The sequence below is a fragment of the Myotis lucifugus genome, unplaced genomic scaffold (genome assembly GCF_000147115.1).
Source record: "Myotis lucifugus unplaced genomic scaffold, Myoluc2.0 scaffold_12, whole genome shotgun sequence".
NCBI lineage: Eukaryota > Metazoa > Chordata > Mammalia > Chiroptera > Vespertilionidae > Myotis > Myotis lucifugus.
Window position 1 is genome coordinate 10,805,037 of NW_005871060.1, and position 26,337 is coordinate 10,831,373.

Below are 26,337 nucleotides of genomic sequence, written 5' to 3' on the forward strand. Positions count from 1 at the left end.
ATATACATATATATACCACACATATATATATATATATATTCTCTATGGATATATATATATATTACGTACATATATATGAAATGAAAATTTTTAAGAACATTTTTCTTATAAATAGACATGACTCGTGTTTTTCAGACCTTTCAGTTTCTTATCCACCACTTACCTTCACTTGTCTAGTGTAGTTTACTATTCAATGAGATCATTTCAATTAGGAAAGTTTTGAGAAAACCATGCAATTCATATGAAGACTGTATCATTTAGCACAGACCTAAGGTTTTGTGGGAAAATAAGTATGTGTCCTTGGGCTCCTTTCAGTGGTCTACCCAATAAGCCATAACCTGAGAAAGTTAAAAGATTAGAAATAGAATGTGTTTATAGCTCCCTAATATGCAATTAAACTGAAGTAATGACCATGATGCAATTTATGAAATAAAATACATGAATATGCTATAAAATATATTCCCAGAATAATTAGGCATTTGGTGATTTGATATTGTTTTAGAAACTCTTGAAGAATACTTTACATATAGCATTTGGGCAATGCTACCCAATAGGACTTTCTGTGCTATTGGAAATGTTCTCTGTGTTGTCACATGGGGCTGTGTGCACTTGAAATATGGCAAGTGTGATTGAGGAGCTAGACTTTTTTTTTTTTCATTTTCATTAATTTAAATTCAGGCACATACGTTTAGCGGCTATGTTATTGGACAGAACAGATCTAAAGTACTATTGTTTTTCTTATATATTTCTACCAATATTGTAATCATTGGATTATTTGTGCTATCATACATTTTATCATGTACCTATTTGCAAAAACAAATTTTAAAGGATGTACATAGTATTATTAAAGAAAACAATAGTCAACAACATGGTTGTTGAACTTAAAATTTGGAATCAGTTATATCTCAAAACATTAGATCATAACTTGAGTCAAACTGTAATATTTTATATGTCCAAATTTTGGAAACAAAATAGTCAATTTTATATACAATCATTTTGCTATAAGGACTTGACATTTATTTTGAGAGTCATATTGATTTGCTGTGATGGTTTTCACACATTTAAGAGTGAAGTCGAGGAAAATTGCTCTAAACTGGACACAGGCACTCAACAGGTAATTGCTAAATGAATAAGTAAGCACAGGTAGAGAAAACATTGAAAATGTTTTATTGGCAATATTAAGATTTTTCCTAAGACAATAGAGCAACATGTAATGAAACCTCAATTTTTCATCCACTACAGGTGCTATGATAGTCTTGTGGCATGTTACACAAGTACTGATATCATCACACTAAACTCATTATGCCCTTTTGTTCATAAGTGTCATATGACTTTTTTAATTTAGTAAGAGAAAGACACATAATTACTCTTAAAAAAAACTTATTTTTGTGGAGAATAGAAAACTTCATTATTTACTGTTACTGATATGAAGAATCATATTTGTATGGCATGCATTTGATTTCCAAACATGAAAGAAGAGACCCCTGCAATTTTCAAACTTTGAAAAATCTACCAACTGCAAAGCTCCTGAGCCTCTGCAGAGGGACCACAGCTGCTCCTGCTGGGAGTTACCAAAATAAAGCTCCGGCTAAGAACTGTTGACATAGACATCTCAAGATGCACGGTGGGCAGCAAAGCTGACGTGAAGCCCTGGCTGATAATTTTAAAAATAAACAAAACTTAGAGGATGCAATCAATACCAGAAACAAATTTATAAGACAAACAACTGAACATGGGGAACGCCACTTTCATAAACAGTGGAAAAGCTAGGGTGTCCTCTTTCCTTTCACAGTGAATATATGATTATATGGCAAGTACTGAAACTTATAAAAGTTTGTTGAAAGACAATTTCCCATGGGTCTAGCATATTTCTGTAGGTTTTGCAAGCAGACATACTGACTGCCTTTCTTTTTTAATATGTTTCCAAGAATGCTTTTTTATATACCAACCAGCCTTGGAAGAGGCAGTGTCTTGTTTTAAGGCTTATAGCCTTGAACACAAGATAGTTCCTTTCTCTGCCACAAAGGTAGGCATGCCAACCTGTCCCTACCAAAGACCGTTTTCCTAAGGTCATCCTCTCCTGTAACATAATCCCTGTGTCTGTAGACGTTACACATGTCTTTGAAGCACCTTTTGGGAATTAGGCGTAGGGAAGTGCCCCAGGAAAATATTGACGCTCCAGCTACTGCTATCATTGTGAGTAATGAACGTCTCCTGTCTCTGCCCCAGAAATGGGTCTGCGGTCAGAATTCATGGAAATGACCTGTTCACGTGTTACTTAACCAGTAAAATCCCAGATAGTTCTTGACACAGTTTTATCATTCTTAAAATTGTCCTGGCCCCTCAAAATGATGGAAGTCTCTTTGTATGAACTAAGCCAGAATGTGTGTAATATACACAGATATAATTAGCTGTCAAGTGTTTGCATAGAATGTGTCTACAAAAAGCTCTTCTATCTACAAACATACTGTTTTAGTGACTATATATTCCTTCACATAAATATCATTCAACATTATGTTTTTTATAAGAAATGTTTAAAAAAGAGAAAACAATAAATACTGCAATAAAAATAAAATAATTAGATTAGTCCCTTCAATATTTTTTTAAAAAGCAATGCTGCTTCATTTTGAAAACAGAGGTACTAATAAGAAAATTCAAATCACTAGAATGGCAATAACGTAAGTGTATAAAGTACATTTTTTTCCTCCAACGTGTTAGAACAAGGATCACAGACATCTTGGGTTTCTAGCAGTAAGGAGTTTGGACAGGGATTAGCTGGTTCTTCAGTTCTGGGACATGCAAGGCTACGATCATAGTATCAGCCAGCTTGGGTCTCACCTGAGGCTACTCATCCAAGCTCAGGTGGTCCTTGGCTGAATGATGTCCTTGGATCTGTAGAACTCACTGTGACTTTGAATTTAAGGCCAGCAGTAAAACATCTCTTTTATTTGTTTGTTTTCTTTATTTGAAATTGACTTGAGAGAGAGGAGAGAGAGAGAGAGAGAGAGAGAGAGAGAGAGAGAGAGAGACATCAGTATGAGAGAAATACATTGATCGGTTGCCTCCCATACTCGCCCAGGCTGAAGATTGAACCCACAACTTAGGTATGTGCCCTGCTAGTAACCTGCAGTCTTCCAGTGTATGCAATGAGGCTCCCACTAACTGGGCCACACAGACCAGGGCAATATCTCTACTTTAAAAGGCTCTACTGATTGTCTCAGGCCCATTAGGATAAGCTTTTTAAAAATTATTTTCATTAACTGGAAGCAACAGATTGTCAGACTTATCACATGATATCCCATCATATTCACAGGTTCCATCCTTTTTCAAAAGGGAACAATGTCAGAGTGTGAACACCAGCGGCTTAATCTTGGGGGCCATCTCCTTCATTAATTAATTGAAGACATTAAATTTTAAAAAATATATTTTTATTTATTTCAGAGAGGAAGGGAGAGGGAAAGAGACATAGAAACATCAATGATGAGAGAGAATCATTGATCCTCTGCCTCCTACATGCCCCACACTGGGGATGGACCCCACAACCCAGGCATTTGCCCTGACCAGGAATGGAACCATGACCTCCTGGCTTACATGTGAATACTGAGCCACACAGGCCAGGTGAAGACATTAAATTTTAACAAATCAAACTTCAACTGTGTGAGGTTTAGTTACTCAGAGATAGTTCTTCTAAGCATCTTTAGGGACTTACAGTTTTGATAACAAGCTCTTGTAAGAGGAAAGGGAGTAAAATAAACTGAGCATACTCATTGTTAATCAGTTTCTTAAGGATTTTATAGTAAGACACTTGTGGAATGCCTTTTCAATAACATGAATGATTATTTTAAATTATTTATAACTTTTTATTTTGAAAATAATTAGACTTAGAGAAAATTTTCACAAAAAATACTTGTGATCCCATATGCCCTTCACCCAGATTCCCTTAATGTTAACACCTTGTATTCCATAGAATTACCAAAATTAATACATTAATATTGATATGATAGATTAAATATACTGAAGAATTTATTTGGATTTCCTCTGCTTTTTTTATTGATGTTATTCTGTTATGTGATTCAAGCCAAGATCCCACATCCCATGTGGTTGTGTTATTCTCCTTAGTCTTCTCTATTCTGTGCCAACTCCTCAGTCTTTCTTTGCCTTCATACTTTTGAGGAGGGCTGGTTATGTATTTTGTAGATCATTCCTTAATTAATAAATCAGTTGTCTGATTTACTGTTTCTTTTTTTAATTTAATTCTTTATTGTTTAAAGTATTACATAAGTCTCCTTTTCCCCCCATTGACCTCTCCCCGGCTGCTCCCATTCCCCCAGCACATGCCCTCATCACCCCTCTCACCCCGAACAGACTGTCCAACCTGTAAGGGAAGGTGGGGTGTGAGGGGGTAAGAGATCAACCAAAGGACTTGATTTCTTTTTTCTTAATAGATTGAGTTAGTTTTTTGCAAGACCACAGAAGTTATGTACTTTAGTGTCAACTATGATATGGATATGTCTGTTGCTGGTGATGGTTATCTTTGATCGCTTGGCTAAATGTTGCCACCAGCTTCCTCCACTGCAAAGTTGCTGTTGTGCTTTTTAAAAATATTATATTTCCTGGTGGAGATATTTTTAAGACTATGCAAATAACCTATTTCTCCTCAAACATTCACCCACTGATTTTAGTATCTGTGTGTAGATATTTCTTCAACAATTATTATTGTGGTGTTCTATTGGCAATTTTCTATTTCCCTTATTGGCATTTGGAGAAATTGAAATTATTTTTGAAGGGAACCCCATCCTTTCTCCCTGTGTATACTAGTATATTTATTCAATCATTTATATTAGTATGGTCTTATAAATATTTATTTTATTTTATAGGCATAATCCCAAACTGTCACTATTATTAATTTTATTGCTCAAATCATTCCAGCTTTTCCAGGTTAGCGTCAGTGCCGTCTGGCATACCACTGTTCTTGTTGAGCATTCCTTTACTTCCTGGCATCACAAGATGCTACAGGTGGCGCATATTGTATTTCCCTGGCCCAGCCTGAAATGGATCACTTCTCCAAGAATCCAGTTCGTTTTATGTGTCCGGCCAGCACAGCCAAAGGTTCGGTGAGCCTGAGGGGGGTGCAGCAAAGGATTAAAGAAAAGACAAAGAGAATAAGCTGGGTCTAGTCAGCCGTGGGCAAACTACAGCCCGCGGGCCGTATCCAGCCCGTTTGAAATGAATAAAACTAAAAAAAAAAAGACCGTACCCTTTTATGTAATGATGTTTACTTTGAATTTATATTAGTTCACACAAACACTCCATCCATGCTTTTGTTCCGGCCCTCCGGTCCAGTTTAAGAACCCATTGTGGCCCTCGAGTCAAAAAGTTTGCCCACCCCTGGTCTAGGTGGATCTCCTGTGCCTGGGTGAGGCCACAGAGAGAGACCGAGAGGGCAAGCTGAGGCTTTATTTTATAATCAGAGAAAAACAAGGTAGTGGTTGCCATAGTTACAATGTTCTTGTGAGTTTCACTTGTTTTGGCAGCACTTGCTGCACCTCCCATAGCCCATTAGCTACCCAGGAAGGATCTAGGGAGCATCATAAGGTCAAGCTTAACTATGCCAAGAGGGCTGTGTCCTCTAAGCTGGGACTTGTTTGTGGCTTTGCCAACAGGTCAGTCTGAGGCTTAATCCTATAGCCGCTCCCTACAGTTTTACATGGGAATGGTTTTAGGAACCTAGATCTTGGTGTTAGATGTGCTTATTGCGTTTTGTTTGCCATTGCTTCTAGGTGCTGTCACTGGACAGAACTAAAAAATATATGTATGATACTAACCCATTTAAGCACCTCTTTCTGAAAGAAATAGCAGTTTAGTCCCTTGCTGCTTAAACTGGTCTGCAGAGCAGCAGCATTGACATCACCTGACAGTTTGTTAGAAAACTCGAATGTCCACTACACAGCCCAGTGCACCAGAATCTCCATTTCATAGGGTTGAGAAGCTCTGATCTAGACAGCACTGTTTCTCTTATTCTTCTCAGTTAAAAATCATTTGCAGAGCCTGTTAGAAGTTTAGCTTACCAGCGAAATTCTGGTTCAATGGGTTTTGATATTCCTATTTTTAATGAAATACTTCAGGTGATTCTTATTGTCAGATAAGTTTAGAAAGCACTGATCTACAAGTTTATCAGTGATGGGTGCAAAAATGAGAATGTCCTTAGTAATATTTGAAATAGTGCTATCCCTGACATAAATCAGGTATGTATCCCCCTATTGAGTCTTAATACTTTACATTTAGAAAGCACTTCATATGTTTCAAAGTGCTTTTGTGTCAGTTATGTTTGAAAAATTATCTTTCAAAAATAACCATCATCACTCTCTAGGCCTTCCTTCATATCACTTCTAAAGTTATCTTTCTAAAAGAAAAATGAAGCTACCTAACTCCTCTCTTCAAAAAATTTCAAAAGCATTTCATTAGCTCTAAAACCAAAGTTTCATCTGGCCATATATAACCTGCATGATTTCGCTCCACTATTTGCTTTTTAGCGTATCTCTCTATATTATACCCTCACCCCATGATTTTGTTCATTTTGTTCTCCCTGTATGGGACTTTCCCCACGTGGCCCCATTTGTTCTGATAGCATTCTATTAACATCCAATACCTGCCTCAAATGCTACTGCTTCCAAGATAGAATCTTGGATTCCTATAGTTATCTGTAATAACGGCATTTTGGATGTTTACTATACTTGGCCATAATAGAGGTGTGATCAATTTTCTTTATTCTGCCATATGTGTATACATAGATATGTCTTCCCTTGCTAGATAATGAGACCATTGACAGTAGAAATCAGGCCATAAAGGAATCTTATATCTTTCTCTAGATATTAACAAAGTGTAAACTGTTTGACATTTCTCTTTGCTATGGTTGATATTGATTGGTTTACATATTTATTTTATAAGTGAATTAAGATGGTTATGATACATAGTTTAAAAATCATATGCCAGTCATATTTAAGTACTAATGTGACACTTTCTAGTCTGCCACATGATGACAGTACCAGCACTGCTGTGTCAGAAACTAAAAAGCAGTCTAGTTTTCCTTGTGATACAAAGAGTACACTTGTGAAGGAAGAAATAAAATATTCTACATAAAGACCCTCTCCCAACCTTCAAATTGCAATGAAAACAATTGACATGACTATGTTAGAAGAACTATGGACCTATAAAGCATTACTCCAGTATATGGTGGCTGGTGTCATATATTGCCCAATTTGGCTATCTCTAGCTATATTTACCAAACTAGCTAGTTAGCTAACTATCTTAGAGTTATTTTATATAAGTGAACACTCAGAAGACACTTATGAGTAAAAGTAGATAAGAATACTGAATCTAGATAAATGCAACCCAGTAGGATGTGGGTTTTAGTAACCACTGGCATATTAGTGTCATTGGCCTTAAAAATATTCAATTCATGTTTTATATGATTTTATTTCTCATATAAGAATTACATAAGATTCATATTGATTAGTGTGATTTTGGTTGGAAAATATATTTTTAACAGAAGAACAATCATATTTATACATGGAATATCAGTTTAAATGTGTCATTTCAGGAAACAGTAATCACAAAAGTTCCTGAGGAATCTGCCATTCTGTCTGAATCAAAAATTCTGCTCTTCTGATGTCATACCCAGACTTTTCATCTTAAACTTTTAGGAATAACACTTGCAAACAACTCTCAATAAATACTTTATAGCCAGCCATTGCTTACACATGTCATACATGTAGAGATAAATTAATCCATTTAATATGATATGAATAGTTAAAGTGATTTTATTTTCTGAGTCTGACATATTGACAGGGAGGCTATTGATCTACTTCAGCTGCTAGAAAAGAAAAGTTTTATGCTATTTACTGTACCACTTGAGTAGTTTGCTTCTAAAATATTTAGAAGTCAAATCAATAATGAATCTAAATTATGCAACAATAAACTTCATCTGTCAATATTATTGTGACTACTAGAGGCCCGGTGCACAAAATTTGTTCACTGGGGGTAGGTCCCTCTGCCTGGCCTGTGCCCTCTTGCAGTCCAGGAACCCCCAGGTATTGGGCCTAAGCTGGCACTCAGACATCCCTCTCTCAGTCCAGGACCCCTCACTTCTTACCTCCCGCCAGCTGTGGAGATGGGAGAGGCTCATGCCACCTCAGCTGCACTTGCCAGCCATGAGCCTGGCTTCTGATTGAGTGGAGGGGAGGGTGGGGAGAGTGCTGCTCAAACAGAAGCCGGGCTTTTTGCTCCTTAGCGCTGGCCCCACCCTCTGCCCACTGGTGGAGGCAGGTGATCTGGGACCGTGCTGGCCGGAGGAGGGACTGTGGGAGGTAGAGACTCTGTGGTCATGCCCCATACCACCTCTGTGGAGGCTCTGGGACTGTGCCGCCCCCTGTTCCCACCTCCCCTCCCGCCTCTGTGGAAGGCATGGCACCAGGACCAGGACCGTGAAGCCCCCTCTCCAGCTGCCTCTGTGGAAGGGATAACACTGGGACCTGGCCATGCCTTGGCCTCTCCCACCACCTCTGAGGAAGGAGCAGTGCCAGGACCAGCAGCTGCACAGGCCCAGTCCTGGTGCTGCCTCTCCTGTGGCCTCTGAGGAAGGGGGGCAGGGGGGCTCTGGGACCGCCATGACTGGCCCCACCCCCTCCCCCCTGGTCGTTCTGGTAGGTCATCCAGAAGGACGTCCAGAAGGTTGTTCAGCTCTCCAGTCTAATTAGCATGTTAGGCTTTTATTATTATAGATGATAGTTGTTGATTTAAAAAGGTACCACTCATGCCAAAACCGGTTTGGCTCAGTGGATATAGCATCGGCCTGCGGACTGAAAGGTCCCAGGTTCGATTCGGGTCAAGGGCATGTACCTGAGTTGCGGGCACATCTCCCAGTAGGAGATGTGCAGGAGGCGGCTGATTGATGTTTCTCTGTCATCGATGTTTCTAACTCTCTATCTCTCTCCCTTCCTCTCTGTAAAAAATCAATAAAATATATTTAAAAAAAATAAAAAGGTACCACTCATAATATCGAATTTACTAATATGAAATGAACAAATAAAGCTAGGATGTGTATGTAGTACAGGTGGCAGGTTGAATCACATTTCATAGCAGCTATGAGATAAAAAATAGAATCTCAAAGCAATGTTATAGGTTAATTTTTAATAAAAAAGGCAGTCAGTAATAAAATTATAGAAAAAAATGAACACATTTCATCTTCCTTTAATGATGGGATTATTTTGGTGACTAATGTTTTCTAGTCTTTCCTGTGGTATGAGGGAGGTAAGCTGTAAATTCAGAGGATCTTTTTTAGTACATGAGCCAGAGGTCAAAGGCACAGTGCTTTATCCCTTTGATGCCTTAACAGGAGATCAGTGGGATTGATTCAAATCTCAGTTGGTTGCAGAGAGAACAAAATGATTCCAGGAGTAGAAGGTTTGTATTCATCCATGACTAGTCTACTTAGTGTTTAAAATCCAAAACAGACCTTTTTCAAAATGTATGTTGAGTTCTTATATGTTTGGCATATTTCATTTGTGTATGTTTTCATTACTAAACAAAATCTCATAGGGATATTTTTATAATACTATTTCATTTGAAGAAAACTATATATATATATAATTTTCTACTTTTCTTTTTGTATTTTATTTTAAGTGACAATTATAGTTAAGTCAAATAGCATATATTTCTATTGCTAGCTGTATAAAAGTGCAATTTAAAATTAATAGGGTTGGTGGCTGGTGTGGCTCAGCAGTTGAGCCAGGCAGGACCCAGGAACCAAAAGGTTACCGGTTCGATTCCCTGATCCCATGTGGGCATGTGTATAGGAAGCAGCCGATCAATGATGTTCCTCTCTCATTGATGTTTCCATTTTTTTATCCTTCTCCCTTCCTCTCTCTAAAAATCAACAAAAAATATTTTAAAAAATTACTAGGGTCATTTACAGACAAAACACTTTAAATCTGAAAATAACATTAAAACAGAAAATAAAATATTTTGAATCAAGGTAAAATTTGAGTTAATGGAGAATTTTTAGAAAGACTGTAGAGGGGGGAAAGGGATATACCAAATAGCATTCTTTTTAAATGGTGTAAAGCATGTCCTAAAGTTCCTGTTGATAATTTAGTAGGGCAATACACTTGGAGAATAGTAGATAGTCTATCATTTAAAAGACAAGATAATCACAGAAAGCAACCATTAATTTTTACCTTTCTAATGAACAAAAAGAGAAGCTGAGTTAAAGTCAATTTATTGGAGTTACCAATGAAAAGAAACTTAGGCAGTATAACATAAAACAAGATTTATAACACATGCAGCTCCACTTTAAAGCAGGGTAATTCCACACTAAACAAAGCTCATATAATTTTCTAGTGCAGACCTCCAGCCACTTTATTTTTCCTGGTGAAAAGAAGTTAGAAAATATTAGTCTTAGAACCACATATATATTTTCCTTCTAAATGCGGGAGAAAGTGTTATGCAGAATATACCGCTTCCCATTTAATATGGTTTGAGAAACCTAAAGCCACAAAATGTCTGTTTTGAGCAGACAATATGCCCTAAATTTTTGTGTGTGAAGTCATTCCTTCTGGAGAAGAAATATTTGTTAAAATAAAAATGCTGTACCAGGCCCTTATCAGCCACCAGCACATTAGCTGGATTAATTACCTAAGAGGGGTCAGGGTGGTGAGGGCGAGGACATAACATCAGTGTGTTTTGACAGAGGAGTTACAAGAATTGAATGGCCTCTGACTTAGAAAGTGCAAAATGAAATAAAGCATCTCGATAATGAATTCTGAATATCCAGGGAGCAGTAACACTGCACAGCAAACCTGGAGAAGATCACAGAAAAGGACACAACAGGAATACATCGAAGGGTATGAGGGCACCAGAAAAAAAACTATATCACATTTTACGCTTTAGCCTTGGGGCTGCCAAATGTACAGCATAGAGTTCTTTGATACAAGCTCCAGAAACTTACTGTGCTCACTTCATTTTTTTAAAAAAATTATTTATTGTAAGGATATATAGTTCACAGAAATATATATAGAGAGAGCAAATAGACCTCAAGAAGAGCAGAAATACAGTAATATCGGGGAACTGAGATCACAGGGCCAGCTTCATAATTTTTAGGGCCCAGTGAAAAATGAAAATGCAAGGTTCCTTGTTAGAAATTATTGATAATTTTAAGATGATTTTCACAGGATATTGAACAAATTGCAAGGCCCTTCTAAGAGCAAATCCGTTGTGACTGCACAGGATGCAAGGCCATGAATTTGGCCCTGTGTTGCATGCATGAATGGACAGGCGCTTCAGGGCTCCATTAGAATAAGTCAGCAACTATGGTTCTCTGTCCCTGTGCTGGGATCCTCAAGATTCATATTTTGGGGAACCAAAGTCTGTAGGTCAAGCTCAAGACATTTGACAGCACGGAAGAGATGGGGGAACTTGTTTAGGAATCCCCAGAGGACTGCATGCAAGCATGAAGAGGAGGGACTTTCTCAAAGGAATGTAAAGGCTTTATTAGGAAAGAAAGCAAGTGGATTTCTTCTTGTGCAGGAAAAAACAGATTTACATAGGAATAAAAATATAAGAATCCATTCGAGCACTATGATGACCAGCTTCTTAAAGTTGTCTCTAAGTCCAGGAATAGTTTATTTGCAACAGTGCTCCAGTAGCACTGCCCTGGGTCATAGACGCTTGCCTTTAAATATTCCAAAATTGTTAACTTCAATGATTGTAGGATACTTTTTTTTAATAAAACAAAATTGTATTTTGGTAAAGTTCCCAATATAAATTATTATAATTGCTACCTTCTATGAAACTATTGAAGAATAAGATGCAAAAAATGTTTGAGATAGAAAAAAAATAAAAAGATCATAGAAATTACTCTAAGGTAATATTTGCTTATATTTTCCAATCATTGTTTATGACTTTTAGAGTCTGTCTTAGTGAGCTCATTGAACATTTGCCAAGCAGTCGGTTGTCTCTAGAGGAAGCAGAGGGCTTAGGACACAGACTCTGGAGCAGGATTCTTTATCTGCATCCTGTTCAGTTTCGGTGCCTTAGATTCCTCATCTGTAAGTTATTAATATCATAATTGACTATGAAAATATCTTAAAAGGTGACATAATTTAGGATATAATTAAGTTTGCTAATTTAAAAAAACCCACAAACTTTATTATTTTCAGTCATCAACAATAGATATAAAATAAACTACTACTGTTATTTTGGGACACTTGTTTTAGAATGGAACTTGATTTCTTTCTGAGGAATTTTTCCCCCTGTTATCCTTCCTAAATGGATAGTTGTCTCTGGAGAAGAAAGAACAAGGTGGAGGTTTTCTTTTATCAGCTCTTCCTTGGTTGTGTAAAGAAAAGGGTAGGTTTTTTTTTTTCACCCTCATCTCTGTTTCAAAGACAATTGAACATTGATACCAATCTGTGTTTCTGCTGCTTCTGTAAAAGAGAAACTATCCTATGCCACCAGCAAGCACTGTTATCTGGTTTTAAATGTCAAGTACACTTCAGCATAGAAAGAAAGAAATGAGATAACATTAAAAGAGGAATATATTGGAGCCAAAGATAGAGTCCAACAATCTAAGTGTCTGTGTCATCAAGAATGGAGTTAGAAAAAGATTAGTCAACAGAAACCTAAAGCATTTTGCAGCTTCTAACTTATCTAACCTTGTGATTTATAGCCACATATCATGTTTATATATGTGATTGCAGTATTTATCTATGTTGGTGCTACCGGATGAATAATGGAAAGGTAGTTCAGCTACTTCAAACTGAGTCATTTAAATCAGCTCATCTATGGCACTCTGTCTTTATGTCACCCCTTTCAAGGTCTAGCCTCAGATACTCTTCCTAGCCTCAAGGACTTGCAACAGATATTTATACGTTGGCAGCTCTATGATATATAATTATGTATGAACCATATTCTGTGCTTTTCATTTACACAAATGGTCTAGCCTGTTGTTTATACAAAGTCCAGCAGTTCTTTTTTTTTTTCAGAGTAAAAAAAAAACAGTAGACATGCTTTATTTTCCTTGTCCATTACTGGTTAAGCTTATTATTATTTACAAAGTACCATTTAATGGTTCTACACCATGACAGTGTGTTTTGCATATCATAGTGTTTATTATTGTAACATTTAGCATAGATATTTTAAATTTAACGCCTTTTTTAATTTTTCCTTTATAGATTAAGATATTACATATGTGTCCTTATCCCCCCATTGCCACTCCCCTACTCATGCCCTCACCCCCCTGGTGTCTGTGTCCATAGGTTAGGCTTATATGCATGCATCCAAGTCCTTTGGTTGATCTCTTCCCCTTTGCCCCCACCCTCCCCTACTTTCTCTCAACCCATCCAGTATGCATGAGTCCAGCAGACTCTTACTTTCTAGAATTAGGGTTTTGGACAGCGTATTGGCTAGAACCTAATTATGCACTTTTTATTTAGCAAATAGAGTGAGAAACTATACATTGTTTTCTATATTACTAAATAGGGGATTTTCTTCACTCAGACAACTGTGCCTCCACTACAACTTTATATTCTAAAATAGGTCTCCCTAAGAACAAGAAGAGGAGCTATATTTAAACCTGAAAGCCATGAAAATCCCTACTACACTTTTCCCTCATGCAACTACTTGATATCTATATTCATACTCAATCTCAGTTCCCTTACTATTATTATTTCTGTTACTATTATTGTTTTCATTGTACCTGATGTTTATTTTTTCTACCCCTAATGCACTGACATATAATATTTTTACTACCTTGAATAGTTATGCCTTGGTAAGGCTCTAAAGATAAGTCTTAAAAGTGCTCCATGAAAAAATGTGATATGTAAACATATTATTTAGGATTTTTAAAGTAACATCCTTAGCATATATGTTTAGTGTATGTGAAATCATCATATATTAATTCGTTTTTCCATGACTACCTATTAATTCAATAAATGCTTATTCAGAGACTGCTGGGTGCTGGGCATTTGGAAATACAAAGGTCACCAAAAGAGGTCTTCACCTACCTTGGTGTTACTGGATTAAAGAGAAGAAACAATTAGTGTAGCCTGAGTTAGTAGGAAGGATTGCAGAGGACTTCCAGAGAGAGGGAGTACATTAATCCAGGTTTTAAGGATACGGATAAATTAGCCATGCTATAGCAAAACTCACATATATTCTGAGGGAATTTATGACCAGTGAACACGATAAAATATGTCTAATCTATTGTGCTATTGTACTACATGTTTTGTTTGTCTTGCTAAAGATAACAAGACCAGATTTGACACAGTGGGCTGGAATTCATATATTAAAAAGTAAGCCAAATGATTTTGTATGTGTGAGAAAGAGTTTGTCTTTCCGGATATTTGGAAATCCTTAGTTTTGTGTAATCTGTAAAAAAAATCTTATTTTTCTAGTTAAAATCTAATATAAACCATTATCTCAAGAATGGAATCTGGGAAATTTGATTGGTAAGATTGATATAGGTTTTATTAACCGTTCCCAAGTTGATATAGTTCCATGGCTCTAAAGATTTACTCAGAGTCATAATCTCCAACTCTTTCATTTTTGAAAAGTATTGGAATTTTTACAGTTTCCTTGCCACAATGTATTATGCCAATAATTTTAGGTATTGCCTTTATGCCAAGCTACAGAGCGAGTATTGATTTTCTGTTTGGAAACACTACTTCCTAAATTATACACTCATAGCTAACACTTATCACACTTAGATTGCCAGGTCCCAGATAATTTAAAAGGTGAAGGGCACACAGCTATCATTTAAAACTGCAGTTGTCTGTAGGTTGTATAGTGTTAAAGATATCACCAATGTTATATATTATATCAGAATTTTTGTAATTAACTCTTGCTGCTTATATGTGTAAAACATTGCATTTTATAAATGTTACTTAGAGGATAATTGAAGACATTCTATAGTTTTGTTTTCTTATATAAGAAGTTGTGATATAATGCAAATGATTGGAAGCAAATATACAATAACATTTTATAATTTTTAAAAATTATATCTAAAAAAACCATTGTGTGCAATCCTTAAGTGATCATAAAAGGAGAATTTTACATAAAAGTTCTTAAAACAATTAACATTCGGTTCTAAATATCTTATGTAATAGCCCTAGCTGGTTTGGCTCAGTGGATAGAGCATTGGCCTGTGGACTAAAGGGTCCTGGGTTTGATTCTGGTCAGGGGCACATGCCTGGGTTGTGGGCTTGATCCCCAGTGGGGGCGTGCAGGAGGCAGCTGACCGGTGATTCTCTCTCATCATTGATGTTTCTATCTCTCTCTTTCCCTCTACCTTCCTCTCTGAAATCAATAAAAATATATTTTAAATAAATAAATCCTATGTAATAAAAGCCTAATATGCAAATTGACTGAGCAATGGAACAACCAGTCACTATGATGTGCACTGACTACCAGGGGGCAGATACTCAGTGCAGGAGCTGCCCCCAGCCCGCAGGCCCCAGGCCAGCCAAGGCGGGTGCCAGTGGGGGCTCCCCAATTGCCCTACTAGTCACCCCACAGAGGGAGGTGACTGGCAGCGGTGGGGGGCGGGGCTGGCAAGCGGGTGGCACCAGGCTGGCCAAGGTGGGTGCCAGTGGGGGCCCCCCAATCACCCCACCGGTTGCCCCACAGATTGACCTTGATCGCCAGCCAGGCCTAGGGACCCTACCCATGCATGAATTTCATGCACTGGGCCTCTAGTAAATAAATAATATCTTATGTTGCTGGGGCTGATCAGTAGTCCCTGAACGATGGATGAACAGATTACTCCGACACAGTTTTACTGTGGGGGAGAGGGCTAAGGAATGGCCCAGCTAAAGAAGCCAGGCAACCTCGATTGCCTGCTTCCTTTGGCTTTTACTGGAATTTTTATCTTTAGATACAAGCAGTAGGGTGAGTCATCTTGGGAGGACACATGTGTTTACATTGTCCTCTAGGAAAAGGCATCCAGGGATTAAGCATAAGGATTCCAGTGAACACCGGGGGTGTACATGTGCACAGACTTGTTTGGAAAAGTCAAGGAATAATTAGGGGCGCTGCCTTAGACCTGCCCGTATGTCTCCCCTAAGTCGGAATTCTGATAAACAGGGCAGGCAGCCTTCCACACACTTCCCTTTTCTCAGAATGTTCTCCTTACAAACTCTCCAAGTCTCCTGCTCCCCAGCATTCTGTGATAATGAAATAGGATGGGTTTATGGTGGTAGTTTTGTTTTAAAAGATTAATCAACTTTCCCACATCATATGGCTCTGAAATAAGACATCGGTATTTTTGTGATTTATTATTCTGATATTGACAGGAAAAGGACAGACAACAAATAGCACTGGGAATAAAATTATTTTAAAATATAAATATAGTTTTTGATCTTGTTGCTGTTTTAAAGAGTCAGGAAGGAGGTATGAATGAATAGTGAATAAGCAGCTAACATTGTCTGCCATAATAATTTTTTTTGTTTCAGATTTATATAAATTGAGTCTAGAGTTTCATAGTATTCATTTTTTCTGATGAGACTAACCATTTGTTTATTTATTATGCACTCCTTTTTTTAAGACTTTGAAGATATTTATAATAGCTGCTTAAAATTTTTCCTGCCAGTTCTAATATATGGGTCATCTCATAGTGTTTACTATTTTTTTGTTTCTTTGCATGTCTATTGCTTTAAATATTTGTCAGACATTGAGGATGTCACATTTTTGAGAGTTTGAATTTGATACTGTCTTCCTTTAAAGAAAAAAAAAGAGTGTTGTGCTAGCAGGCAGCTAATTTACAAATTGATCAGATTGATTTTTTGAAGCTTTTTTAAAGCTCGGAAAGCTCATGCCTCCCAGCACTATGTGACTTCTGTGTCACTGGCAGATACTCTCAGGATCTGCAGAAGCATAAAAACTACAGACTGTGACCAAGTTTAACACCCTGAAGCCAGCACAGTGGCAACTCATATAATTATTGCTGTTTTAATTTTGTGCTTTTGGCACCTGGAAATGTTTCTGCCTTTCCCTCCTGCACTGTAATATGTTTAGAAATAAATGTGGTTATAAGTAATCCGGTATCTCTCTGTATTTGGAACAGGAGGTGGAGTGTAGGTCAGCTCAGTCCAATGTATTCCCACAGGTCTCCTCAAATCAGTTTTTCTTAGCTGCATCTGTGATAAGTGCTACAAAGAAAGACTTAGCATAGAAAAGAGGAACCTGTGTATGTTTGAAAGGTAGGAATGCAAAGGAGTTTTCCCTAAAGAAGCAATACGTTTTAAGGTGAGATCTGAAGATGGGTAAGCAACACTTTTTCATGTAGCTAGAACGGCAGAAGCAAAGTTCCTGAGGCAGGATGGAGCTTGGTGTATTTCAGGGCCTGAATGAAGGCCAATGAAATTAGGACTCAAAACACAAGGAGGCAGTTGTTATAAAATGAGATATGGCGAGGCAGGCAGTTGCTAGATTATGGAGGATCTTTGTGGCTACCCTAATATATTTGGATTTTATTTTTGCCTTCCTCCATATCTTCCATTTCCTCTACCCATCACTTAGGCAGTGTGAAATTCTCTTACATGTAAATGCATTCCTAAATGTAAAATGTTAACAAGTTCTTTACAACTACTATACTACTGTGGAGGGATGGGTGCTGGTTCCATCTCTTCTAGAAATACAGCTAAATATACAATTTTAAGACAATTTAAGGTGCAAGGTTTTTCCCCTAAAATGATACTTTCAGATAAACAACATATTTCCATAGAAAATATGAGGCAAATAGATAGCTTATTCACTAACAGTCTTGTTGTAGTTCCTTTAATAAAGTTTTTATTAGGTTATGGGATGTCAGTTTATTAATACCGACTTATACCTTGCACTTGTCTTAGAATTATTCAAGCTGAGATTTAATTTACCATAACTAACCTGGCCCTTTTCAAAAATCTACTTAATGACATGTTTGAAGGCAGGTGTACACATATGCTTATTTCTTATGCTGGGAAAAATGAGATTACCTTCACTTTCCACCCCTTGGAAATCTGGTTCAGAAATCATAGCCACATTATAAGGTGCAAAACTTTGAGATCCCTTTTGGCCATCCCTTTTATTATAATGAAAGGTGTCAGTGCACTAAACAATAGTAGTTCCTATGATAGGTAAGAGCATCAATCCTTTGCAACTAGCATGATCTTGTATTTTGGCCATTGTATTGGGAATTTCTCAAGTGATTTGAAGAGAACATGTGAATGGGAAAAATTTCTCACTATTAAAATGATAGTGATAGCAATAACCAAATGAGGAAAAATATGAAAATTCTCTTTTATATTCTTTCCTATTAATCACTCTATGTAAACTTTACTGTTTATTCAACTTCAATATACAATTATTTACTTGTCTGAAAAATAGAATTGCAGCAGAACTTTTAGAAATAGCTTGTTAGAAAATTCCCTTCACACAAAGGATAGTGACAAAAGTATAGAGCCAATTCACCATAGTCATGTAATTTAGATGTTTTATGGCTCAAATTCTCAAGTTTCTCCAAGTCGAAACTTTCAAGAATACATTTAATGTAATGTTTATGAGTTTTGCTTTTAATCTTACTCAAAACTTTTGTCATTTTGTACTTACGGACTGAGAAAGACCCATAAGTCTCAATTTGACGTTATCTAAATGTTACAGAATTTTAAAGACTTGGTCAGCATCATAAGCAAGGAAACAAGTGTAAATATCACTGAACAATTCTACCGAAGATTCATGGAGTTAAAACAGAGGGTGAACTGTATATAAATGAGCTCAGTGGCAATTACATTGTTTTTATTTGCAGTAGTTATGATGATTAATGAACCACTGTTTTAGGCCTCAGTATCTTACTTTTTCTTTTCTTTTTTTTTTCCAAGATAAGGGACTCTCTTTTTTAACATAAAGAACATTTGTTCAGTTTCCTGAAACTGTAACAATTCAGAGAATTGGCAGAGAGAGCCATATATCCCAAAGTGTATTATCTGGTGAATTCTGCTAAACAGGAGCAGGAACGCACCTGAACCTAGCTCTACCCTCTGGGCTTATTATCTGGTGAATTCTGCTAAACAGGAGCAGGAACGCACCTGAACCTAGCTCTACCCTCTGGGCTTATAAGGGTTATCTTTGCTAAAGGAAACCATGGCTCCACATGAAATAGGTTTCTCCTTTTCCTGTCAACTAAAGGGCTGGACCTTTTTTTTAGTTTCTTTTTTTTGTTGTTTTTTTTGTGTTTTTTTTTTAAGGTGAATTTATCCAGAGACACTTGGGTAATTTGGCCCAATAAAAATCTATTTTTAAAAACATCAATGTTCAAAATATTTAACAACTGTAAACCCCAGGCATTAATCAATCAGAAAATACTGACCATACAAAGAATAGGATGGCCCTGCTGGCCAATGCAACTCAATAGCAGCCCTGTTTAACAGCCCAGTTTACTGCCTCAGCCTAAATAAGAATGGATTAGATTACTGTGATCTTGTTGCCAATTCTTTTTCATGTAGAAATAAAATGTTTTGAGATAAAAAAATTCATGTGAAAGAATATTATTTGTTATATTTTTTGGTATCAACTGATAAGAAATTAATAATTCTGGTGTACCTCTGGAGTTCAGTGATCCATTCCTATTAATCCCTGAAACTTCAACGACTGTTGCCATGTTGGATATAAGGACACAATGTAGATGTTGTCCATCATTTTGAAAATATGCCATCATTCTGTTCTGTTGGAATTAAGAATAGATCTAAAATTTTTAAGTGCAAAACAAATGGCAAATTTTATTGCCTGAATACATTGCTATATGTAGCCCATTCTTAACTGACATTGGCAGAGACCTTTAGATTTGTAAATGCTAAATTCTAATTCTCAAAACCTTAGTAAATTCCTGAAACTAGTCAGCTAGTACAGTTTCTGAAAGCTTTGTCAGTCTTCACTGATATTTAGATTCACAATTGGACAAAGTTTCAAAGAAACATCGATCCAACTAAAAGAAATCATAACATGTTAACTATTTTTTTGTCAGATGGTGGGAAATTTTGAACTATGGGATGCAGTTCTATAATACATAACAGTTCACCTTACAGAAAAAAAAATTATATGTACAAATGAGAGTTGTATGTATAGATTATTACAAAGAATTGTGTTTTATTCAGTCACTCATTATTGTATTTGTTTATTCATCTTCAATGTACAATTATTTACTGAGTCAGCATAATATGTTTCAGATACCAGACTAGTTCATGATGTAAACCTCATAAATTTTTGATAATTCTATTGTAACTAAAATACTATTACACATAATGTGACTTCTAATTTTTATATTCTTCTTATTGGTCTTAAAGAAAATAGTATAGAAGACACTAAAATAAAATACAGATATTTAAGAATGATTGTGTATAATTGAAATGAATCAGATATATATCAGATAAAATATAGTTTAAGAGTGAAAAAATATAAAAATTCTTTTTATGATTATAGGCATATTTTTGTTTTTTCATTTTTGTTTTTGTTTATTTGCTTGCTTTTTTCACATGAGATGCAGAATTATGTAGTAATTTAGAGTTCGAGTGAACTGCCTGCATTCAGATATCAGCTCTGTCCCTTTTATGCTGTGTGACCATCAATATGTTGCTTAACCTCTCTGAGACTTAAATCCTTCAACTATGAAATGGGGATTATAATATTATCTACCTCAAAAGGTTGCTATAAGTATTAAGTGGTTTAACATATATAAAGTCCTTACAAAACTGAGATACATTAAGTATTATTATATATAGGGTGTCCCTCAAAAATGTATCTACACACTTTAAATAATTAGAAATGCAATGCTTATTAAAATACATTTCATTTTAGAAATTGAGCAATCAGCTGTTAAAGTGTGTGTACTATTTTGGGGGGATACCCTGTATATATTAGCACATTATGTGGTTAGTATGAAAAAAAATCTTATCGTGCAAGAGTGCTTATGTTGGGTCATCCAGGTCTATCTGTTAGTAGCTCTTTAACTCTGAGCAAAGTTATTTATGTGAGTCTTAGTTTCCTCATATGTAAAGTGAAAATGTTCATTTTATCTACCTCTTGGGCTTTATTGAATTAACACACATGAAATGGATAGCACAATACTTGGCCCACAGTCAGCTATCAAAAAATGTTAGCTATGACTTTTTAAAAAATTATTTCAATATATATATACTGAAGGCCCAGTGCACAAAATTTGCCCCAGCAGGGGCCTCCCTTCACACCCGCCTTGGCCCGCCACAATCCCGCTGTTGTCAGGGCCCACTGTGGCTGCAGCGCCTCTACTGCCTCTGGCTGTTAGCACCGCATCACCAATGCCCATCATGTTCTGCGCTGCCCCCTGGTGGTCAGTGTATGTCTAACTCCCGGTCAGTCGAACTCCCTCCTGTAGGGACAATTTGCATATTAGCCTTTTATTATATAGGACTAGCGGCCCAGTGCATGAATTTGTGCACGGGTGGGGTCCCTCGGCCTGGTTGGTGATCTGCCAGGGGGAGGGATCACGGGAGGTTGGCCGACTGGCTCGGGGTGGGACAGCGGGAGGTTGGCCGGCTGGTGGGGAAGGCCACGGGAGTTTGGCCAGCCACAGGAGGTTGGCTGTGGGAGCGCACTGACCACCAGGGGGCAGCTCCTGCGTTGAACATCTGCTCCCTGGTGGTCAGTGCATGTCATAGAGACCGGTTGTTTGGTTGTAATGGTCACTTGGGCTTTTATATATAGATAGATAATGGGGATAGTAATATTATTGTAACCAATGAATGTACCTATGAAGACAAGTAAACATTTTAGTGTGATCCAAAGTGTGTTTTTCTTTACTAACTAGTCAATACCTTACAAATTAAATTACACTATTTATAAATAATGAAATTTGAATAAAATTAGCTGAGGATATAGTTTCTTATTTGCATCCTTGCCTGACCTTGGTGGCAAGTTCCAAGGCAAGTTTTGTTGTTATTTTTTTTCAATTTAGGTAACTAAGTTTGTCATATAATTTGATAAATAATATATAAAAAATGTATTGGATTAACTTTCCAATTAATTTTTAAACTTTTTTCAGAACACCTTTGTAAGAAATTTCTCTTTCAGCGATTTCTGTTGACTTTCCATATTTTTAAAAGAGTTTAACAAGTATAAACACAGTGTTAGAATGAAATTCTAACCTGGGGGGAAAATCACTTTTTATAATGGTGATTGTCATTGAATCTTACCATTATTGACCTTAAAAATAGAACAGTCAGTTATTTTACCAACAAAAAAATGGGCTTATTTAGGAAAACAGAGAATTGCAATTTGGGACAAGCATTCTCTAGAAAAAAATACAGGTAATCCAGCAGAAAAGGAGAGGGACATTACTTTATAAAGAAAAAGAAGGAAACTCAGAGGGGGTGCTTTCAATGGAAGAAAGTGAGAGTTCAGGGAGGTAATGGTTTCCAGTTGGCTGAGTAGTGAGGTTCCCCACCCCCTGGGCTTGTGGCTGGGCCAGGAGAACTCTTCCTTCCTGCTGCTGTAGTAGTTGAGACACTTCTTGATGGGAATGCAATGTACCTTTCTTCCTGTAGGGGTCTGTAATTGAGGCTTCTTCCTTTGAGGTGTGCAATTGACATGGAGTGGTAGTATGTGAGAGCGCCTCCTTCTGGCCTCCCTAACTTAATTAAAAAAGAGATTTCCTTTATTCACTCTCACACCACTAAATATTCAATTGGCTCATTTCATAATTTTCACAAAAAGTCTCAGAATTCTCAAAGACTAATAGGAGGGCATGTGAGGGTCACAAGGAAATATTTTCTGGCTCACTGTTGACATTGATGGACAAATTGGAAAATACTGCTGTGAATATGCTACATTGTAATTGTTGTTTATTATTTTTCTTATTAGGAACCTTTCACTGAAGTTAACAAAAGACATTGATCAGGAAGGCAGGTGTTCACATATTAGCCGAATGCCCAGTAGTCCGTCTGCAGACTGGCCCCTGCAAGGTGTGGAAGAAAATGGAGGCATAGATTCTCTGCCCTTCAGACTGATGTTACAGGACTGCACAGCTGTCAAGACACTATTGTTAAAGATGAAGAGAGTTCTTCAAGAGGTAATGGTTTACTCTAAGAGTAATGTCTTTTGGTGCTAGTATACAGACAGACCTGGTTAGTCCCCACTTCTGTCACAAATTAACTGCATTACAAAGGGCAGGGATCAAGTGTTTGAAGTTCTGCTCTAAACATACTCATCAGCTCTAAAATTTTAATATTCTGTGAAGGAATTTAAAAAAGTAATTGATACTAAGTAAAGAGAAATAGGCATCAGCTGCTATGCTTATGTGCTATGATAAAGCTAATGAGACACATTAAATGAATTTCACTTTAAACATACTGAGGCTTTCTTTATCTATATATATAAAAGCCCAGCGACCAGAACGCCAGAATGACCAGTCACTTTGACACACACTGAGGCCCACCAACTGGTCCAATCAGGGGGTGGCCCCTCCCCCAGCTGCCCTGGCTGGATCGGGGGCGGCGCCAGCTGGCCAACCTCCTGCAGCCCCTCCTCCAGCCAGCCCAGCCCCTGATAGGTCCCCCCATCCCAATTGGGGGCTGGGCCGGTGGCCAACTGCCCGTGGCCCCTTCCCCCTGCTGGCTTAGCTGGATCAGTCCCCATCGGGGCAGGCCGGCCGAACCCCACCCGTGCACTAATTCGTGCACCAGGCCTCTAGTATAACAATGGCAATTTAGTCATTTAGTTGCAATGAAAATCAGTCCGGTAAAATGTAATCTGAATCTTTGATTTTATCCTGTTGAATATAGTTGCCTTCCCACAGCCTATGCTCATTTAGATGATAAGCTGCTCAGTAAAATGCATAATGCACTCTTTCCCCTTTCTGTCCAGGAGTCAGCTATTCTTTAGATTCAAGTGTCTTATGGTTTTATTTTTATAATTACCCCAATTATTTTCTTTCAGGGATTTTTTTAAATATATACATTCAAATTCAAGACAACAGTCTGAGATTTCTGACCTCAAATTCAGTGGATTTTTGTTATATCCCATGATCGTTCACTTGTTTCTCTTTATTGATAGGAAGTACTAATAAATAGTTTGAAAAGAGAAATTAATCATATTGTGGTTAACTTTACAATGATGATCATTGATAATTGCTTTTCTAACACTGATAATAATAAGAATGCTAGCAGCTACCACTAGAGGCCAGAATGGAATCAGGAAGAGAGAAGGATATTTAATGGAAATGATTTCCACAGATTATTGAGGACATTCAGTCATGTGTTCTTTTCAGCCCTTGAAGCAAAAATTGGAAATCTCTATGTCCCATACCTGTGACTATGTAGCTGGGTGGTCTTACAATATATGCAGTAGTATGTAGGAATGCTGTGCTGATACTGGATCGCTGTTAGCATTTCAGGAAGTTTAAGAGCTGGCGGTTAAGCACAGGCATAAAAAATTAAATTACCTACATGTATAACAAAAGAAATTATATTTTTAACAGCATAATCAAAACTCAAAACTCATTTTCTAGTTATTGTACTAAATTTTACTGTTAACTATACTTGTGAGCTTGTTTATATCTATTGGATTTATTTGTAGAAATCCTATATAATAGCTATGGTGCATATTCCCCAATTGTAGATTCATTTAGGTCATTTTGGTAGCATGAAATCAGCCAAATAGGAGTATTATGCCACAGAAGTCGGCAAACACTGTAAATTAGTGCTTTTAATTTTTGGTGAGCGTTTTGTGAAATATTTACCAACACACTGCTCTCTGAATGAATATTGTTTCTGTATTGACAACATAAGCATTTGCTGCACTTGTGGAATCTCTGACATTTGGCTTAACGTATAGTCTGAACCTCTTTGAACAAGGCAAACTTAATAACGGCGGTTGTATTAAAAGATATTAATCTCAAAGTCAGTAACATTCAACTATTCAGATTCTTACTTCTCTCTTTGGTCACATATTTTAATTTAGAAAATTCATGCAAGTAAAGGGTAGTAGAAGAGTTGACATCTTGGAGAGTCACGAGGCTTTCTTAGGGTACTTAATTTTATAGTTTAAAGCTATTTAGTGATATTCACCATAAAGTCAATGTTCAGAATATATTGAGATTGCTTTTATACTTTTATCCATTTTATACTTGTCTGTTATTCTTCATGAAAAAGTGTTTGAAGAAACTGAAGAGAATTGATTTTTAAAGCTGATGTACAATGAGCAATAATTACATCTATTTATTAAGCCTCTTCAGAGAGCAGGGAGTCTTAAATTCTTTATGGTCAACAAGAAAAGAAATATTGTGGTCAGCATAGTCAAGTGTTGTAGTAATAAGATGTTCATAATAGATGTCTTTAAAGGAAATGGTTTATTGAAATGTTTTTTTTTAATTTAAACCAGGAATTTTCAAATGGCAATTCACATTTCATTACTATGTTTGAGTTTAATACCAACTATCCATTTTAAATTGACTTTTTAATATAGAACAATAATGTTTTTCCTATTTTGTGAACTTATATTTTTAAATTTATTTTTATTGTTGACACTATTACCGATGTCCCCTCCCCGTTTCCTCCTCCCTTAGCCCGGCTCCTCTCAGTTCTGCATCCACCCCTCACCTGGTTTTTACCACAGTGTTGTCTGTGACCATGGACGATGAACTTATTTTTTATGATCCAAAGCAGTCTGACTTTTGTATACAGATTATTTTTTAACTGAAGAACTCAGTTATTTGATTTTTAAGATAAAAAAGTGATTAATGAGTTTAATATATCCTGCTAGAAAATGCTCTTATTGGAAATTTTTCCTAATGGAGCTCAGGTGACATCTCAGATTTTAATTTTAAGGTGAGTCAAATGTGAATAATCTGAATGGAATCTCATACTCCTAATTTTGCCCTTCCCCTTCTTTGAAGATCAGTTGCTATATTAAAATGCATAGAAGTATTCCCAACAACCCCAAACATCAGCTCCTTTATTTAAAAACAAACAATAACAAAAACGAACTGACTTTGGTCCCACAGAAATTCTACTGTTACTTTATTCTTTACTATTCATGATAAAAGAAGTGACTACAGCAGAAGAGACACTTTTTCTTCTTTTGTTAATGTTTTTAAACATGATTCCATTATCTATAAATGAAGAGGATATCTACTGTACAGAGCTAGTTTCTGTTGTCTTGTTTCCTTTTAGTTTGTGCTGTTCTTTTATAACCTAGTCTCAGAAGTAACATAACATCACTTTTCTAAAATTTATTTATTGGTGACAACAGCAACCTTGATTCAGCAGGGGAGGCACTTTA

General features: G+C 36.8%; 1 protein-coding gene across 1 annotated transcript in view; it reads left to right on the forward strand.

Annotated features, from left to right (window-relative positions):
* The window catches only part of CCSER1 (coiled-coil serine rich protein 1), a 1,147,418-nt gene that overhangs the window by 386,128 nt on the left and 734,953 nt on the right, over positions 1-26,337 (forward strand). Inside the window, exon 6 of the mRNA XM_006084620.3 lies at positions 22,921-23,128. Within this exon, the coding sequence (XP_006084682.1) occupies positions 22,921-23,128 (208 nt within the window). The remainder of the gene's footprint in view (positions 1-22,920; positions 23,129-26,337) is intronic.